We start from the raw sequence: 19,465 nt of genomic DNA, 5'->3' as shown, positions 1-19,465 counted from the left end.
CTGCATATAGAACTACTGGCTTCAGAACTGTTTCATAGTGACGTATCTTTGTGTGTTGGGAAAGGCATTTTTTGTTGTAGATTGTGCGGGATGTTTGGTAGGCTATTTCCAGTTTGCGTACTCGCTCCTGAAGTGCTTCTTTGTCCAGTCCATTTTTCATGATGATCTCACCCAGGTATTTGAATTTGTCTACTCGGGTGATGGCCCCGTATTTTGTATGGAGTTTTGGTGGAGCCTCTTTGATGTTAAGCATTACTTCTGTTTTCTCAAACGATATCTGCAAACCAGTTTGTTCGGCAATTTCCTTTAAAATTTCAACTTGAGCTCTAGCGGTTTCTATGTCGTTTGAGAGAACAGCAATATCATCGGCAAATGCTAAGCAGTCTGTTGCGATCCCCTTGGATTTCGTTCCTATTCTCAATGGACTGTAGTCGGTTTCCTGTAATCTCACCCGCCAGGTTCTGATTATCTTTTCAAGAACACAGTTGAAGAGTATCGGGGATAGCCCATCACCTTGTCGGACTCCTGTTTTGATGTCAAAGGAATGCGAGAGACATCCGTGGAACTTCACCTTGGATTTTGTATTGGTCAGGGTGGCTCTAATTAATGCCAGCAGTTTCAAATCAACTCCAAATTCATTTAAGATGTTTAGCAGGACTTCCCGGTCAATGGAGTCGTACGCTTTCTTAGAGTCCACAAAGACAGACACATACTGCTTGGACCTTAGTGCACAATATCTGATGATCGTTTTGAGATTTTGGATCTGTTCAGCTGTTGAGCGACCTTTTCTGAACCCTCCTTGGTATTCACCTATTTGATGTTCGACTTGTGCTTCCAAACGCTCCAGGATGGCAAGTGATAGAATTTTGTAAGTCACGGGTAGCAAAGATATTCCTCTGTAGTTCTTCATGCTGCCTTTTTTGCGTAATGGATGGATCAAAGCTATTTTCCAATCTTCGGGTAGGGTCTCCTTGTTCCAAATTTCTTCTATTTGCTTTTGCAAGATATCAAGTGATTCCTCTGGGGCATATTTCCATAGTTCTGCTACTACTGAGTCTTCCCCCGGCGCTTTGTTATTTTTGAGACGGGCAATGTGGCGCTTGATTTCATCTCTGTCGGGTGGTCTGGAATCTGGGTACCTGAGTAAGGGTTCCTTGGTCTCAATGGCGCTTTGCGGTTTAGAGCAATTAAGTAAATTCTTGAAGTAATCTGCCAGAATGCTGCAATTTTCTTCATTTGACGTCGCCAGTGTGCCGTCCTTTCGCTCAAAGCATAGAGATGGTGGTTTATAGCCAGCGAGTTTGCGTTTGAAGGCTCTGTAGTACTCTCTGCTTTCATTCTTCCTAAGGTTTTGTTCTATCTTTTCAATGAGAGATTTTTCGTATTTACGTTTCTCAGTTCTGAACACCCTAGCTGCTTGGGCACATTGGGTTTTGTAGGTTTCCCAACCATTTTCTGATTTCGTAGAGTAGTACTGTTTCCACGCATTGAGTCTTTCTTGGAGGACTGATTCGCAGGTACCATTCCAGCAGGCATGCTTTTTGCTTCTCTTGATTTCTGCAACGTCTTTGGCGGCCTCAACAAGGCGACTTTTGGCGTTGTTAAAGTCACAGTCATTTGGTCTAGCCTTCTCCTGGAACTCCTCGACCCTTTGCCGAAGTTTATCATTGTCGAAGCGTGTGATCTGTTTGGTTGTCTTTTGTTTGCGGGAATTGGTTTGAATTTGATAAGAGACATATAATGATCTGAGGCCACATTGATGCCTTTCTTTACCTTGACATTCATAATCTCACGGCTGTTTCTCCTGGAGATTGCAACATGATCAATGTGCTACTCTCCGAGAGCTTGGGCGGGAGAACGCCAAGTCATTTGCTTTCTGGGTAGATGGCGAAAGTGGGTCGACGACCTGCAGGTTGTGATTTTCGCAAATGGACACCAGTCTTTTGCCGTTGGGATTGGTTCTTTTGTGAGCAGGGTAATTTCCTATAACTTCCTTGAACTTCTGTTCACGACCTAGTTGGGCATTGAAGTCGCCCAAAAGAAGCTTGACATGGTGTTTGGGGATTTTGTTTAATTTTTCATCCAGTAGGTCCCAGAAATTATCAACTTCGTCTGGATCAGACTTGTTCTTATCGTTTGTAGGAGCATGTGCGTTAACTAGAGCATAGGTTTTGTTCGCGCATTTAATTGTGAGTATAGACAATCTTGTCATTCACAGGTTCGAAATTTGCAACCGATTTAGGGATCTTGGTTCTAACAGCAAACACGGTTCCAAGCATCACAGCTCCATTGAGGATTCCTCTTTGCGCTTTGCTCTTGAAAAATCGGTAGCCTTCGGATTAAAAAATCTCTTCATCTGGGTACCTTGTTTCCTGTAGGGCCATTATGGATATCTGATTTTCGTGTGGGGATTTACCGGTTACCTCCATCGGGCGCGTCCCATTGGAATTGGGGAAGCTCGCTGGCTCTGCCGCCAGCAGAGTCAGAGGGTAGTAGGGAAATAAAATACCACCGTGAAAAAAAAACTGGTCCCTTGCCAGGGTTACGGTGAAGACTGGTAAATGACCAGAAGCCAGAAAACATCTTGAGGCAACCTCTAGGGCTAACAACCCTAGTTGTAAAAGGATGGGTACCCGTCCAAAGCAAAGTCAAGTCAAAAAGCATGATGGCACAACATTTTTAAATTGGTAATTATTATTTAATTTTTTTTTTTTTTTTTTTTTTTGCTGATCGGCCAATTAGGGACCTTGTTAAGTTTCATTATACATTCTGGCATTTATTCAATTTTCGTTTCACCCATGAGGTTTTTCTTAGATCACTGTGTTGAGCGCGGCATTCATCTGACCACCTATCACCAATTGTCCATTACTCATCTGGGAAAGTCCCAAAAGTCATGATGCTTGTTCCAAAAAGGTCTTGTTTGTGCGCGTCATCTGGTTGTAGGTCCATTTCTTCAAGGTGTTTCTTGACATTAACAAACCTGGGAATTGTTTTCGGTTTTGAGTCAACATTGTTAAAAATGTGTTCTGTCCATTGAGAGTCATCCATCCATCATAGGTGACCGCAGAAGTGAGTCCTGCATTTGTTCATTGTGTCTGATCTTCTCTATCTTGGAATAGATTTCTTGTCTGGATTTCTTACGTAGATCCCATTGATCCCATTTCTGTAGTTTGGGCCAAGTATGTTGTGGAGAATCTTTCTCTCTTTTTGCTCTAACTTAGCGAGCGCACATTTCTGAGACAGGATAAAGCATTCTGACTCATGGAGAGATACCAGCTATACAACAGTTTTGTAGTGATGAATTTTGGTATTTATAGAAAAGCACCTTTTGTTGTATATTATGTTCTGGGTGGTTTGGGAAACTAACCCCAATTTTATTTCTATTTTTCTGGCTGTTAAGGCCTCTGAATCTAATAATAATAATAATAATAATAATAATAATAATAATAATCAGCTACTTAGTTGTGTCAAGACAATGTAGGACATCACATGTATCATGCTATATATAGTAATAGCCAACCAGACACTGGTTGGACATGAAATCGCAGCCTTTGGATTTTGCGTCCAATGCTCTGCCCGTTGTTCTATGATGGTCTTACCATTTTCGCTCTCCAGACTAAATCTTAGCTACAGGTGTGACACTATTGCCAGCACAACTGTAAATTTGTACTAGTTGCCTAATGTGAGCTATTGTGAAGTTCTTCAAATCTCTCAGGATCCAGCCACAGTTTTGCCAGGATTCTGCGTTCTGAAAAATGAAGAAGTTGATCCAGATGCTGAGGAATTTCCTGTACATCCTGTACAAGAGTCGATGCATAGCCTATAAATCTTATGCAATTGTCCCATTCCTGTTAACTTGTTACTTCCACTTTCCTCTTGCATATTTTTAACTGTAGTTTCAATCTTTAAACAATAATGTATATTAGTATACTTTGTTCTAGTCAGAAACACAAACTGTTTAAATAGTTACAGTTAACAAAACATAATGTAGTTTGTTGTGTTACACATTTTATAAATGTTATTTTCACAATCCTATTTCGATTTAACTTGCTTACAGTGAAACTTGGATGTTTCAAACTTCTATAATTTGAAGTCGTCTTTAATTTCAGTTTTGTATGTAAACAGTGTTCAGAAATCATGGGTATTTCAAATTTTATTTTGGTTAATTTGAATTATTTTACCTCAACGATACAGTACAGTATTGTATTTCACAAGTTGTGTTTTCTCAACAATAGGCTAAGACTATTTTGAAATGGATTTAAAGTGGGAAAGTTCCGTCTCCTTACCTCTCTGGGGCCGCCTGTGAGGTCAGTGTCCTTTCCTCCTACCCATCCTGCTCCTCCCGAACTTTCCTTCACCCTTGTTTTGAATTGACTGATGCATCACAAAGTCAAGCAGTCAAGTATGCTTAGTGATTAGGGCCCCGTTAAGAGAGACTGGATTGTTTGAGCATTTCTGCTTGATCATGTGTGTACAAATCATTAACATACATACATACATACATACATTATCATTATAGACTGTTATGCCTTTCAGCGTTCAGTCTGCAAGCCTCTGTGAATTTACTAAATGTCGCCACAATCCTCGATTTTCAACTAGTGTTGTGGCCTCATTTAGTTCTATACCTCTTATCTTTAAATCGTTAGAAACCGAGTCTAACCATCGTCATCTTGGTCTCCCTCTACTTCTCTTACCCTCCATAGCAGAGTCCATTATTCTCCTAGGTAACCTATCCTCCTCCATTTGCCTCACATGACCCCACCACCGAAGATGGTTTATGCGTACAGCTTCATCCATCGAGTTCATTCCTAAATTAGCCTTTATCTCCTCAGTCCGAGTAACCTCCTGCCATTGTTCCCACCTGTTTGTACCAGCAATCATTCTTGCTACTTTCATATCTGTTACTTGTAACTTATGAATAAGATATCCTGAGTCCACCCAGCTTTCGCTCCTGTAAAGCAAAGTTGGTCTGAAAACAGACCGATGTAAAGATAGTTTCGTCTGGGAGCTGACTTCCTTCTTACAGAATACTGTTGATCACAACTACGAGCTCACTGCATTAGCTTTACTACACCTTGATTCAATCTCACTTACTATATTACCATCCTGGGAGAACACACAACCTAAATACTTGAAATTATCGACCTGTTCTAGCTTTGTAACACCAATCTGACATTCAATTCTGTTGAATTCTTACCTACTGACATCAGTTTAGTCTTTGAGAGGCTAATTTTCATACCATACTCGTTGCACCTATTTTCACGTTCCAAGACTGCAGGCTTTTGGCACAATCTGCCATTAAGACCAAGTCGTCAGCATAGGCCAGACTGCTTACTACATTTCCACCTAACTGAATCCCTCCCTGCCATTTTATACCTTTCAACAGATGATCCATGTAAACTATGAACAGCAAAGGTGAAAGATTACAGCCTTGCCTAACCCCTGTAAGTACCCTGAACCAAGAACTCATTCTACCATCAATTCTCACTGAAGCCTTTGATTGATTTTAATAATCTACCTTTAATTCCACAGTCCCCCAGTATGGCGAAAATCTTTTCCCTCGGTACCCTGTCATATGCTTTCTCTAGATCTACGAAACATAAATACAACTGTGGCAATGAGATACCTCGATAGTTGTTGCAATCCTTCCTGTTCCCTTGCTTATAGGTGCAATTACTGCTTTTGTCCAATCTGAAGGTACCTTACCAACACTCCACGCTAATTTTACTACTCTATGAAGCCATTTCATCCCTGCCTTCCCACTATACTTCACCATTTCAGGTCTAATTTCATCTATTCCTGCTGCCTTATGACAATGGAGTTTATTTACCATCCTTTCCACTTTCTCAAGCATAATTTCACCAATATCATTTTCCTCCTCCCCATGAGCTTGGCTGTTTGAAACACCACCAGGATGATTTCCTTTTACCTTGAGAAGAAGTTAAAAATATTCCCTCCACCTCTCCAGTGATTCCGTGGGATCTATTATGAGTTCACCTGAATGACTTAAAACACTGTTCATTTCCTTTTTCCCTCCCTTCCTAAGATTCTTTATTACTGTCCAGATAGGTTTCCCTGCTGCTTGACCTAGCCTTTCCAGGTTATTACCAAAATCTTCCCCATGACTTCTTTTTGGATTCAACAACTATTTGTTTCGCTCTGTTTCTTTCATCATCCGGGAGATAGTAGGTTCGAATCCCACTATCGGCAGCCCTGAAAATGGTTTTCCGTGGTTTCCCATTTTCACACCAGGCAAATGCTGGGGCTGTACCTTAATTAAGGCCATGGCCGCTTCCTTCCAACTCCTAGGCCTTTCCTATCCCATCGTCGCCATAAGACCTATCTGTGTCGGTGCGACGTAAAGCCCTTAGCAAAAAAAAAGTTTCTTTCATCTACGTACCAATCCCTGTCTGCCTCGGCCCTTGTTTGGAGCCATTTCTGATCAGCCTTCTTTTTACGTTTACAGGCTGCTTTCACTTCATCATTCCACCAAGATGTTCACCTTTTCCCATCTTTACACACAGTTGTTCCTAGGCATTCCCTTGCTGTTTCTACTACAGCACCCCTGTATGCCACCCATTCACTTTCTATATCCTGAACCTGCTTACTGTCTACTGTTCGAAACTTCTCACTAATCACATCCACGTACTTCTGTCTAATTACCTCGTCCTGGAGATTTTCTACCCTTATTTGTTTGCAGACAGATTTCACTTTCTCTACCCTGGGCCTAGAGATACTTAGTTCACTACAGATCAGATAGTGGTCTGTATCATCGGAAAATCCGCGGAAAACTCTTACATTCCTAACAGATTTCCTGAATTCAAAGTCGGTTAAAATATAGTCTATTATGGATCTGGTACCTCTAGCCTCCCATGTGTAGTGGTGAATAGCCTTATGCTTGAAGAATGTATTCGTAACAGCTAAACCCATACTAGCACAGAAGTCCAGCAAACGCTTCCCATTCCCATTAGCTTCCATATCTTCCCCACATTTACCAATCACCCTTTCATATCCTTCAGTTCTATTCCCAACTCTCGCATTGAAATCACCCATTAGCACTATTCTATCCTTGCTGTTGACCCTGACCACGATGTCACTCAATGCTTCATAAAACTTGTCAACTTCATCCTCATCTGCACCCTCACATGGTGAATACATGGACACAATTCTTGTCCTAATTCCTCCAACTGACAAATCTACTCATATCATTCGCTCATTTACATGCCTAACAGAAACTATGTTGAGTGCAATAGTATTCCTGATAAAGAGCCCTACCCCAGACTCTGACCTTCCCTTTCTAACACCCGTCAAGTACACTTTATAATCTCCTATCTCTTCCTCGTTACCTCCCCTTACCCGAATATCACTTACTCCTAGCACATCCAGATGCATCGTCTTTGCTGATTCAGCCAGTTCTACCTTCTTTCTTCCATAAGCCCCATTAATACTGATAGCTCCCCATCGAATTCCATTTCGTTCACCAAGTTGTTTCCAAGGAGTCCCTCGCCTGTCAAATGGGAGTGGGACTCCATTACCCCCATAGGTCCGAGGCTTGCTTAAAATTTTCTGAGCTCGGTAAATTCATGAAGCAAGATGCTACCCTACTTGCACATAGTCCAAGTAAGGATCTCTCCTCTAACGGGTTATGGACCACTTTAGCCGAAAAGGTAGCAATTATTAGGGACGTGGAAAAGGATCCAAAGAAGAAAGCTGACATTGCTAAGGAGTACGGAATCCCACCTAACACACTATCGACTTATTTGAAAAATAAAGAGAAAATTTTGAGCAGTTGAACTGTCAGTGGGAAAGGCCAGAGAAGGACATAATTCATATAGATTCATACATCACAGGAAGAGAGTTAAATCAAGAAAGCACTAACACGTATGTTATATTCAGTACCTACGTAATGTCTAAAGACTAAATTCTGTATTTTATCTATAAACAAATATAGATTGTAAAATATGTATTTATAAGCCAATAATATCTAAGATGAAGTTTTTGTAAAATCTAATGTTAGAGTTATTTTTGTAACGTTTTTGTTTAATTCGAATTTGTGGATAATTCAAATTTTTTAATGGTCCCTTGAGGTTCAAAAATATCCAAGTCCCACTGTTTTACTTATATTTTTCTTTTAAATTTTAGTTTGTTTCTGTTTACCATATACGTTTTCTATTACTAGGCCTTTTTAGCCAGTAATCAGAATTTACTTGGTGCTTCTATTCCTACCGTGTTTTCTTGGGAGGAGGATACTTATTTGTCATGAAAATTTATGATTTTTATTTTTTTGAATTAAAAAAAAGTGTATTCTATGTTTGAAACTGAACTTTCAATTCTCCTGATGTTAGACCTCAGAAGATTATCTCATAATTTATTTCCACACGATCAGTTTTCTCCCTTTGTTTTCGTGGCTTAGACTTGTCATTTTATCAAATGAGAAGGTCCACCCTTTGATGTCATAGTCAGGACAGATATTGAAACAGATTAAATTAATGAGTTGTGGTCTTAGGCATGTCGCAAGTTTGACATCATTCCTGCTTGTTCTGTTTGTGGCATTTGTATTGATTTTCACACTTGTGTGTATAGTGAGAGGTCAATCAATAGGTGAATCTAACAGGTGGAAATCAATGTGTTCGTGAGTTTAAAGAAAGAAAAAGAACGTAAATATAAGGCTTTTATTGCCTATAGAAATTTAAGGTGGTAGTTATGGGAAACCTTTGTAAACTGATTGGGTCCTCTGTAGTGTTAGACAGCTGTAGTGCCATTCCTGGATGATTTAAAAACCACAGTCTAGTTCATATGTGGAAAGTGTTCTGTGGAAGGTAGGAGGTAACATAATTATTGTAAAATGTTAACTGGAGAAATTTTTTAAAATTGCTGAATTCTCATTGCATAATAGGACTATTCGAAGTAAACTGAAGGGATTTTAATGCATTATGAATTGATGATGTGTCGTAAAAGACAACTAATATAATTGACTAATAATAAACATCCAAATTATTCATTGTCTCCATTTTTGTGGTCACTGAGCACTTTATAAATGCTCAACTCTACTTGTCCTCCATCTAGTCCAAAATAATGTCTTAGATTTTGTGACTAGCTTTAGATCTGGGGCATTGTGATGGGGACTCATGTGGTGCTGTCTTTTTGTAGAGACTTTGAGGGATACTAAAGGTTGATCTCTCTATTCTCCTGCAAACAGACTTGCACCAATGCCTTGTTAGTCGAGGTTACCCAATACAGTGCATCTGTCTCTAAACTGTCTCTATTATGAATATGCCATTTTCTTCTACCAATAATAAATTATTATTATTATTATTATTATTATTATTATTATTATTATTATTATTATTATTATTATTATTATTATTATTATTATTATTATTATTATTACTTTTACCAATTATCTTTCTTTCACTCCTACATTGTTTGTCACTTGGTACCATATTGAATGTTTTGTATTAACAATGTTATTGCTGTAAAACTTCAGGGTTAGTACTTACGAACAAAGTATGGCTTCCCTACAATTCAGCTTTTATTTCAAATATGGATGTCAGCACATTAATTAAAATGTTGATAAAGTTACATTTTTTTTACATCACTGTTTGAAAATGCCTTAGTTTGCTGTGAATTTTAGGTTATTAGGGGGAAGCCTTTATGAACTCTGTATATCAGGACCTGTTATCAGTTGTACATCTTTCTGCTTAAAAGGCTTAAATTGTTTTATTTAGTAGCCTTAGATTAAGGAACTTAATTATCAAATTGCCATCATGATGAAGTGGTGTAGTGGAATATTATCCATTTTACAGTGCTATATAGTGTTCATATTGATTTTGAGTTATGTCCTGTTGTTATTTCCTTATGTGAGTTTGCAAAGGGAGAAAATATTAACAATATCCTTTTCCTTTTTTTTTTTTTGTTCTTTTCTTAAATCAAGGACCCGTCGAGGGCTGAGCCGCTCCTTCTCGAGATCACGAAGTCGCAGTCCTCAAAAGAGCCGTCGAGTGGTTATGTCAAGATCCCATTCCCGATCACCCATCCACGTACGTAATCGACGCCGAAGTCGCTCTCCAAGCTACCATCGACAAGGTCGACGATCACGATCTCGTAGTCTAGTTAAGTCATCCAAATGGATGCGGCGATCTCGCACCCCACAGACTCGCCAACGGTCTCGTAGTATGTCGTTACGTCAGAGATCTCATTCACCGAAACAATCCCCTATGCCCAGAAAGTCCCAGAGGCACATTTCGAGAAGTCAGTCCAGAAGTCCACCTTCATCATCGATCTCTTCAAAAGAACTTAGAGTAGCTAATATGAGTGAAACAAGTTTATTTGCCGAACTAGTAAAAGATAAGAACACTCGACAGCTGGCTATGAAGAGACTTGCTGCCATAAAGGAGAAGTCTGCAAATCGTTATGAGGAGATTGAGGAAATTACAATTCTGGACAAAGATGAAATAGTTGTGGAGTCTTTGCCTGATGCTGCACCCATCCCTACAGTCGATGTAAACAGTATTCCAGTGCCCTGTGATAGTAAGTCGCCCCCTAGTAGTCCGCTTCCTATAGCAACCGTTCCACCGCCTCTCAGTTCTATTCCTGTTCAGACAATTTCCCTCCCTACTCCAAGCACTTCAGATGCTCCTAATATGGGACCACCTGGGCCACCTTTAATACCTCCCCCTGAGGCTGTTCCTGTACCGTTTCCAGCATCCTCGATACCTGTTGATGTTCCATGCTCTTTGCCTGGGCAACCTTTACCATTATCTGTACCCCAGATGCCTGCACCACCTGTTATTCCAACACAACCTATCCCATCCTTACCTCAACCTCCAGTGCCACCGATAAATTTGACACAAGGTTATCCTCCACCAGTGTTTGCTGCACCTCGGAGTAGTGCCCCAATGATGGATCTCACCCAGGGTCAGATGCAATCGGTTGCCCCTATTGCTCAGAACTCTATACCAGTTATTGGTATGTCACAGGCTCATATACCAGTTGCTCCGGCAAGTCATGGACCATATCCAGCCATACCCCCAGGTGGAATTCCTGTCGTTAACCATACTCCAGTGCCAATGGCACCACACAATCAGGTGCCTGTGATTCCACCTCCATTTCAGGAACCTCCACCAGCAGTTGTACCAACATTGCCTAGGCCTGTGGACAGTAGAGCAGTACAAGAAAGGTTAGCTCCTCCAACCTCCTTGGTAGCACCTAGTGTTAAGCCAGAACCTAAAGAGGGTGAACAAATTGCGCTGAGGACGAGATCGCAAGTGGAATCAATACCAAGTGTTGGTGGTAGTGTTAGTGGTTATAGTGCATCAGATTCAGCCACAAAGCCAAAGACAAAGCACAAGGATCTCACCAAATTACCCATGCCTCCTGGACTTCAACAAAGTGACTTTGAGAGCATTGATTCTCCTCCTGGATGGTCTCCTAGTCCTGAACCTGTTAAACAGAAAGCACCAGGAATAAAGGATCTTCCAATGCCTCCTGGTGAGTGCAGATAGACTAGAATCGTTGTAATAGATTAAGACTAGAATAGTTGTAATAGATTAATGTTTATTTACTTCTGTGAAATTTTGTTGTTTTCTGTTTTATTTGCTTGGATAAAAATCATGTTTGTACACATGGCTGTTATCAAGGATTAGTACCTCCATGCTCTATAACAAATTTTTCTACCATGCAATTAATAAGATCTAGAATTTACTACAGTCAAAACTGGTTAGGACGCTTTTTTGGGGACTGATAAAAATATCATAAAGAGGGAATGTGCTAAAAAATGAAAAGCAATTTCGCTGTTAAATTTAAGGTTAGGTTTGAACGTAAAAATAATTACAATGAAAACAAAGAAACAAGTGTTTACATTATAATTAATGAAATAAATAAAGAAATAATACATTTTAAGAACACCAACACAGTAAAACAACAAGGAAAAACGTTCTTAGAAACGTGAACTATACACATCGCTTATATTTAGACTTGCCATAGGAAAGTCTTAACACCTGGGCGATTTGCATACATTTCATGGATGCTAATCCACTTTCTCAATAAACTTGATTCATTTTTCATCATCTATAAACTATCTAGCTTTCTTCTCCATAGCTGAATGTCCTGCAAGCCACACTGCATAAAAATACAGTAGGCCTAATTTACGTACGTTGTTAACTTGTTGCACATGTAAGTACAACAGGCCTAATTTACGTACATTGTTACACAAGTCACTCAGGCCTCATTCAGACGGTGCGGAAGTAAAATGCGTCCGTCTGCATGCGCAGGTGCACCCGCTTCCGCTGACTCTTACACACACTGTGGGTTGAGTGATGCAAAACTCCCCACACTTTCCAGTGGATCCTTTCAACACTCTTTTCAGTGTAGGTAATAAATATGGACCATCATCATCTTTGTGTACTTCTACACTTAAGAAAATACAAAAGTAGTTCAAGCATGCTTTGTCTTTCACATTTTGTTAGAGAAGAAGATGGGTACAACTTTGAGGATACTCTATCTATAACGGGTCTAAATGATGCCACACTTTCTCAAACACAAGACCACTGGTATTTCCAACACTAAAGTTATTAGTTCTCAATGTCGTATTTCAGGTTACATAACAACCGCTGTAAATCACATAGGAAAATAAAAAAGCACACAAATAACTTTTAAATTGAAAATGAGAAATAAATATGTCAAGTAGGTGATAGCGGGCCTACATTTTTTAACGTCTAAATCCATTTCTACTTCCTTATAGGTACACTAACGGGTTCTGATACAGGTCACAGTACAGTACTGATGTCGCGAGCATAGTTGATCTGCTGTGTAAGATGGCTTGCATACAAACTAATGTTCAATAACAAGTAACTGCGACCACGGGACCGCAACTCACTACGGACTGCCCGCTCAAACATTTCTCCTGCGCACGGTTACTCTCTGAGTCAACTGCAAGATTCTATTTGAACAATCAGTTCTTAGTTTAGGCCTAGGGGGTTAAGCGCGGAAGTGGGTCGAACTTGGCGCCGTTTGAAAGAGGCCTCACGAATGTAAAGTTAAGCACCAACACATCAGACGCAAAATGGCTTGAGACTGATGCTCCCTGCAGCTGTAGGCCAACATGCAACCACGCTCCAAGGCTGTTGTCACTGGCCTGTCCTGCATGCAACGTGGCTGGGAACGCTAATTTCAATTTTTTATGGTTGGAGTTACGAACGTAGTAAAGAGTGACGTAAATGTACTATCCAGGTTTCTTTAACATGTATTTAATAGGACACGTCTAGGGACTTCAGAATCATGGCATAATAATGAGGAAAATACGCTAGAGAGGGACATCTTAACTAGTTTTGACTGTTCATTTGGTTCTAGTGGGATGAGATCCTAGCTGGATGACTGAAAATTTGGATAATTTGGAAAATTTGTTAATAACATAAGTAACGCAGTTGATATACATTTTACAACAATATTAACAATAAGAAGCAAGAGCCGTATAAATTTAACAGTAAATACAAGTACAATACTTCTTCCCTTCGAATGTTGGCAATCCAATTTATTATGATTACTCGCAAAACAGCAGCTGGAAAGATTTCCATAGAGGTGTGTGCAGACCAGTGGCGCAAGTCTTTGAGCCAGGAATTTCTCCATCTCTCCACAGATCGTCCTTCAATTTTCCCCTCAATGTTGAGTTGGAGAAGTTCTTATCGTTCACCTCTTGTGATGTGCTCGATGTATCTGAGCTTCTACTTCTTGATGGTTATTAGAAACTTTTTTTTTTTTTTCTCTCTTTCTTATTTAACAAGTTGAGGACTTCTTCATTGGTCTTCCTTTTCTATCCAGAATATTCGGAGCATTCTTCTGTACAAGTATATTTCAAAAGCTTCAATCCACCTGTCTGGCAAAGGGCTGAGTGTCCATCCTTCAAAACTGTACAGAAGGACAGCATCGTAACATCCTAACTTGAGTGGAAAGTTGAGATCCTTACTGGTGAACAGGGCCCTCACGTTTGAACATATTTTTGGATTGCCTGATTCTGGATAAGATTTCATTTTTTGGAATTGCAATGCTCATTCATTGTAGTCCCAAGGTGTTTCAAGCATGACACTTGCTGGGAACAGTTATGGTGATGTGAGAGCAAGCTTAATGATGAGTAGGATGATATATACACCATACCAGCATTTATGCTGATATATAGAAGCACCTGTTTTTCAAAAAGTGCGAAATCGCAATATTTTCACAACATTTTCCAAATTTGACTCAAAATGTGAAACTGGACCTTAAAGCAAAATTGCAAAATAATTCATGAAATCATGTGCAATCACTCTTTGATTCAAGAAACATAATTTAAAACATTCTGATGAAGTCTCTCAGCAAATTCCCTTCCTACGAGAATTTTCAACTTCCGAATATCTTGAACCATACGCAGTGTTTAGGGATCTCTATACAGTGAAACCTCGTTAAGATGTTTCTGCAGGGGACAACAAAATTGAACATGTTAACCGAGGAAACATACTACTGAATATATGAATAAAAACTATCCAACAGGGATATGGAAACACTAGATACGTTTTTTTTCCAACATGAGGGCATTTTACGTCGTGTATCCGCGGATACAGTGAAAACTATATCTACCTTTTCTGCTGGGGCTTATAAAATAACAGAGCACCAAACAACCAATGTGAAAACGTATCCATGGGGGCCAATAAAAATATCCAAATATTATTGTAGATCACACTTTTTATTGTAATCTAATAGTTTCATTTCCGTATTCATATTATACACAATTACAATGAAAAGGAAGCTTCCATCTAATAAATACTTTATTTTATCATATTTGATCTACAGGACCAGTTTTGACCTTTCTTAGGGCATCCACAGCTGGTCACACAATCTGATATTAACACACATGCACAGTGTTCCCCCCAGAAATTTTCGTCAGCTGCGTGGCAGGACTAAGTAGCCAGGTGGGGAATACTATGTAAAAAATGAATATAATAAAATTTTAATTTAGTCTTTGCAGGGCATTAACAATAATATTAATGCCGAAATTGAACTATTTCAGTGTTGTTATTACGAACAAGACATAACGGAGTATTTTCAACTTCTAGCGTTCTACTGCTCATTCACAATCATGTAACACCAAAACTTACCACTCGGTTGTTATGGAGTGCCATACGGGTTTGTGATGTCGGGCGGAATCGGGTGCTCGCATGCGATCCAAGCTAATACAGACACCGCTCGTGCATGACGCTATGTGATAATCAAGCTAAACATTGAAACTCCGATGTAATTGATGCAATTATGCTGACAATAACGAAGTTTCATCATTTAAATAAACAATTTTGCAGTATTTACATTTATATTTGGAACACCTAATGACTCAAATAGGCCTATGTATTAATACTGTGTAACTAGCAAAAATACATATCTAGATTATGTTAGCCGGGCGGTCTGTAGAAACGGCAGGGCGGTGCACCCATTAAAAAGGTTCTGGGGAGAACACTGATGCAATTATAAATAATACTAAATCTGACAAGGAATGTCACATGACAATAACACCGCCAAATTTGTTGTTTCTCATGATTAGGGACAATCGTTGAATTGGAAACTTGAATTTGATATTTAAATTCACTATCTTCTCATAAATAACATACATGAAAATATTTATAAAAAGTTTGGAGTGTTCTTAAACTTGAAAAAAGTTTGTTACCTTTCTTGGCTCGCTCTAAAACTAGACTCGGAGTTGATCAACATGCGTGTTTACACAGATGAGCGTATATAATGTTCACATATCGTTAGTCATATGTGACGTTGGACTTGTGGCTAGCACTTCCTTATTTCATAAGCCATTTAGTTACACACTTGTAATAAAATCGTAATATCTAAAGTTAACTTAACTATGAGTATGTGGCAAAATTAGATCTGTTCATGAAATCTGGATAAAACAGACACTGGTGTGAACACTCAGTGTTATTTGTCAAGTTAAAACATATGTTTTTTTTTTTTTTTCGTGTGGCTATTTCTAGCCGAGTGCAGCCCTCGTAAGGCAGACCCTCCGATGAGGGTGGGCGGCATCTGCCATGTATAGGTAACTGCGTGTTATTGTGGTGGAGGATAGTGTTATGTGTGGTGTGTGAGTTGCAGGAATGTTGGGGACAGCACAAACACCCAGCCCCCGGGCCATTGGAATTAACCAATTAAGGTTAAAATCCCCGACCCGACCGGGAATCGAACCCGGGACCCTCTGAACCGAAGGCCAGTACGCTGACCATTCAGCCAACGAGTTGGACAAAACATATGTTGAAGTTAAATGACCTACATTGTGGATATAAAAAAGCTTCACTATTTTACATGTGATGTTTAAAATGTCAGGTGCAAATTATAAAATATGGATTTTGTGTTATAACATACAGGCAAAAAGCATTAAAACACATGTCAATGCTGGAAAGCAAAAATTCGTGATGCGATAGGTATGGTGTGTTTATATGTTCCTAATCCTGATATAAGCTACCGTATCACGCGACAAACATTTGCTACACTTCACTGTACTACTCAACACAAATTTCTAACTTCTGAATGGAATTACATTACATAAAATCAGCTTCATGGTCCCTGTCACATTTACACAGATTCACAACTAAGTATTTTTTATTTTCCACTTTGTCGTTACACTAAATTGCTTAAGGCAACTTATTGGTTAAAAGTGGTACGTGTTTCATATATTATAAACATCTTCAGCCACATAACACTGTTTAGATGAAAAATTCATATAATGACAAAGTATCAGTGCTTCCTCTAAAGCATTTCCTTGTTTTCTCTACAGGAACTGTGACTCTTGCAATATCGATTATAATTCTTTTAACTATTCTCATCCATACTGTAATTTATTCAATTCTGTTGCAAAATCTCTGTGCGTTCTGAGTTTTTCTGTGTCAAACTTTTCTTGTTCGATCTGTGTTCTTGCTTTTTTGCGATCTTGGGATGACCTTGACTTTGATCTTGGAGAGAAAGTGATCTGAATTCAGGTTTGCTTCTCTCAGGACTTTGACATTTTGAATATCCTTTTCCTGAATGTTTTGAGATCACTACGTGATCATTTTGGAACTCTCCCAGGTTGAGGTTGGGAGACATCCATTATTTTCTGTTTTCTCTGAAAGCTGTCAATTTTATAACCACATTGAAGGTCGTACATAATTCTGGAATGATTCATTTTAATTACAATTGAAATTCATTTCAGAATAATCATCTTAGAATTAATTTTTTTGTTTTGTTTATGAAATCTTGTCAATTTTAACGATCATTCATCTTAGATTTAAACAATTATTTCTGAGAGTGAGTTTTAAGTAGAAATATTATATACAGACTGTAGTCAGTCCAGATTCTCAGAATAACAAGATCTGGATATACAGGTTCTACGGTATTGATTTTTTGCTATGTACGAGGCATGTTTTTTAAGTAAGGTCCGTTTGAAAATAAGTACACAACGAAAGGTTATTTAGAAAAAGGTAAATTTATTTTCAGAAAGTACATACTTCACTCTATTTTATGACATAGTTGCCAAGTTTGTTCAAACACTTATCATACCTCGTAACCAATTTTAAAATACCCTCTTCATAGAAACTTGCTGCCTGCTTCAATAACCAAGAGTTCACTGCCGTTTTCACGTCGTCGTCATTGTAATGGTTGCCGCTGAGGTGATGTTTGAGGTGGAAGAACAGATGGTAATTGCTCGGCGCAAGATCAGGACTGTAGGGTGGGTGGTCTAAAACTTCCCAGCCAAAACTGTCCAATAAATCGGGGGTCTGGCCTGCAGTGTGAGGTCTTGCATTTTCATGGAGAAGGACAATTTCCTTTGTCAGCATGCCGCGTCTTTTGTTTTGAATCGCTCTGCGTAGCTTTCTCAGGGTTTGGCAGTATGCTTCTGCATTGATAGTGGTTCCTCGTTGCAAGAAGTCGACCAACAAAACACCATGCCTATCCCAAAACACCAACGCCATGATTTTGCACTGGGACAGACTCTGTTTGGCCTTCACTTTTACAGGCGAGTGTGTGTGTCTCCATTCCATGCTCTGTTGCTTCGATTTGGGCGTGATATGCGAAACCCATGTTTCATCTCCAGTTTTGATCTGACTCAAGAAGCCGTCACCTTCTTCGTCATAACGAGTCAAGAACTCCATCGCACACTCAAATCTTTGGTTTTTGTGGTCCTCTGTTAGGAGTTTCGGGACCCAACGGGAGCACAGTTTCCTAAACTTTAGGTGTTGAGAAACAATGTTGTGAAGCACTGATCTCGACACGTCAAGAAATTTGTTTGAGAGACCTGTTATTGTGAAGCGCCTGTTCTCACGAATCTTCTCTTCAACTGAAGCCACCAAATCATCTGTAATCAAAGAAGGGCGACCGGAGCGGTCCTCATCATGGACGTTGTCACAGCCATCTTTGAATTGTCGTACCCACTTACGCACTTTGCTTTCACTCATAACAGTATCACCGTACATGTCGCAAATCTGTAGATGAATTTCTGCAGCAGACAGGTTCCTTGCTGACAAAAACCGTATCACTGACCGAACCTCACGCGGCGGGCGAGTTGATAGTCTTAAACGTTTTGAAAGCACAGAACAGAACCGTACAGGTTAGCAACAGAGCTGCAACTGAGCACAGTTGTTCTCGAGGCATGCCGGTACACGACGCACACGCTCATTGCGATATGCACGCGAACTACTAGTGTCTACAACAAAACAGACCTTACTTAAAAAACACGCTTCATATATTCTTATCTCTCCTTCATATTTTATCTTTTGTAGAGATCGTTGGTATCCATTTGTAATTTAAGAAAAAAAAGCTATATAATTTTGAAAGTTTTTGAGAAACAACAAGAATCCTTTGTTTCTGGAAATATTGTGATTGCCAAAATTTGTTTTGCCATCCTGTTATTGCTACATGTTATTTTCTTAATACCTCACTTTGGGAACTACTACTACTACCACTACTACTACTACTACTACTACTACTACGAGGGCCATCCGGAAAGTAGTACCCGTTAGCGCCGCACGAACCGCAGACGACTCGGGTAGCCGCTGGGCAAGGTCAGACCATGTCAGTGGCTTGTCGGCCTGCTCTGTGCTAGGTTGTGTGATGCTAGCATTGCCTGTGTTGTGTCTGTGATCTTTTAAAATGTTTAGACAAATTGAGAACCCCGCCAGTTGTGAAGTGAGGGCCGTGATTAAATTTTTTAACACACAAATCATTCGACCTTGTGATATTCATCGCCAATTAACGGAGGTGTATGGAGACAATTTGATGGACGAGTCGTCTGTTCGGCGCTGGTGTCGCAACTTCAACCTGGGGAGGGCGAATACCCACGATGAGAAGCGATCAGGGAGACCATCTGTCATTACAGACCAACTGCTGAGCGCAGTAGACGAATGCGTGAGCAACGATTGGCGCGTCACAATTGATGAACTCTGTGAACATTTTCCTAATATGT

General features: G+C 39.6%; 1 protein-coding gene across 4 annotated transcripts in view; it reads left to right on the top strand.

The window, feature by feature from the left end:
* The window catches only part of LOC136886332 (cyclin-dependent kinase 12), a 211,644-nt gene that overhangs the window by 109,191 nt on the left and 82,988 nt on the right, over positions 1 to 19,465 (top strand). For all 4 annotated transcript variants that reach the window (XM_068230699.1, XM_067159065.2, XM_067159067.2 and 1 more), the window contains exon 4: positions 9,935 to 11,490. In XM_068230699.1, coding sequence (XP_068086800.1) covers positions 9,935 to 11,490 — 1,556 coding nt within the window. The remainder of the gene's footprint in view (positions 1 to 9,934; positions 11,491 to 19,465) is intronic.

This window comes from Anabrus simplex, chromosome X, assembly GCF_040414725.1.
Source record: "Anabrus simplex isolate iqAnaSimp1 chromosome X, ASM4041472v1, whole genome shotgun sequence".
NCBI classification, from domain to species: Eukaryota; Metazoa; Arthropoda; class Insecta; order Orthoptera; family Tettigoniidae; genus Anabrus; species Anabrus simplex.
The sequence above is the reverse complement of the archived record's forward strand: the minus strand, read 5'-3'. Positions and strand labels throughout refer to the sequence as shown.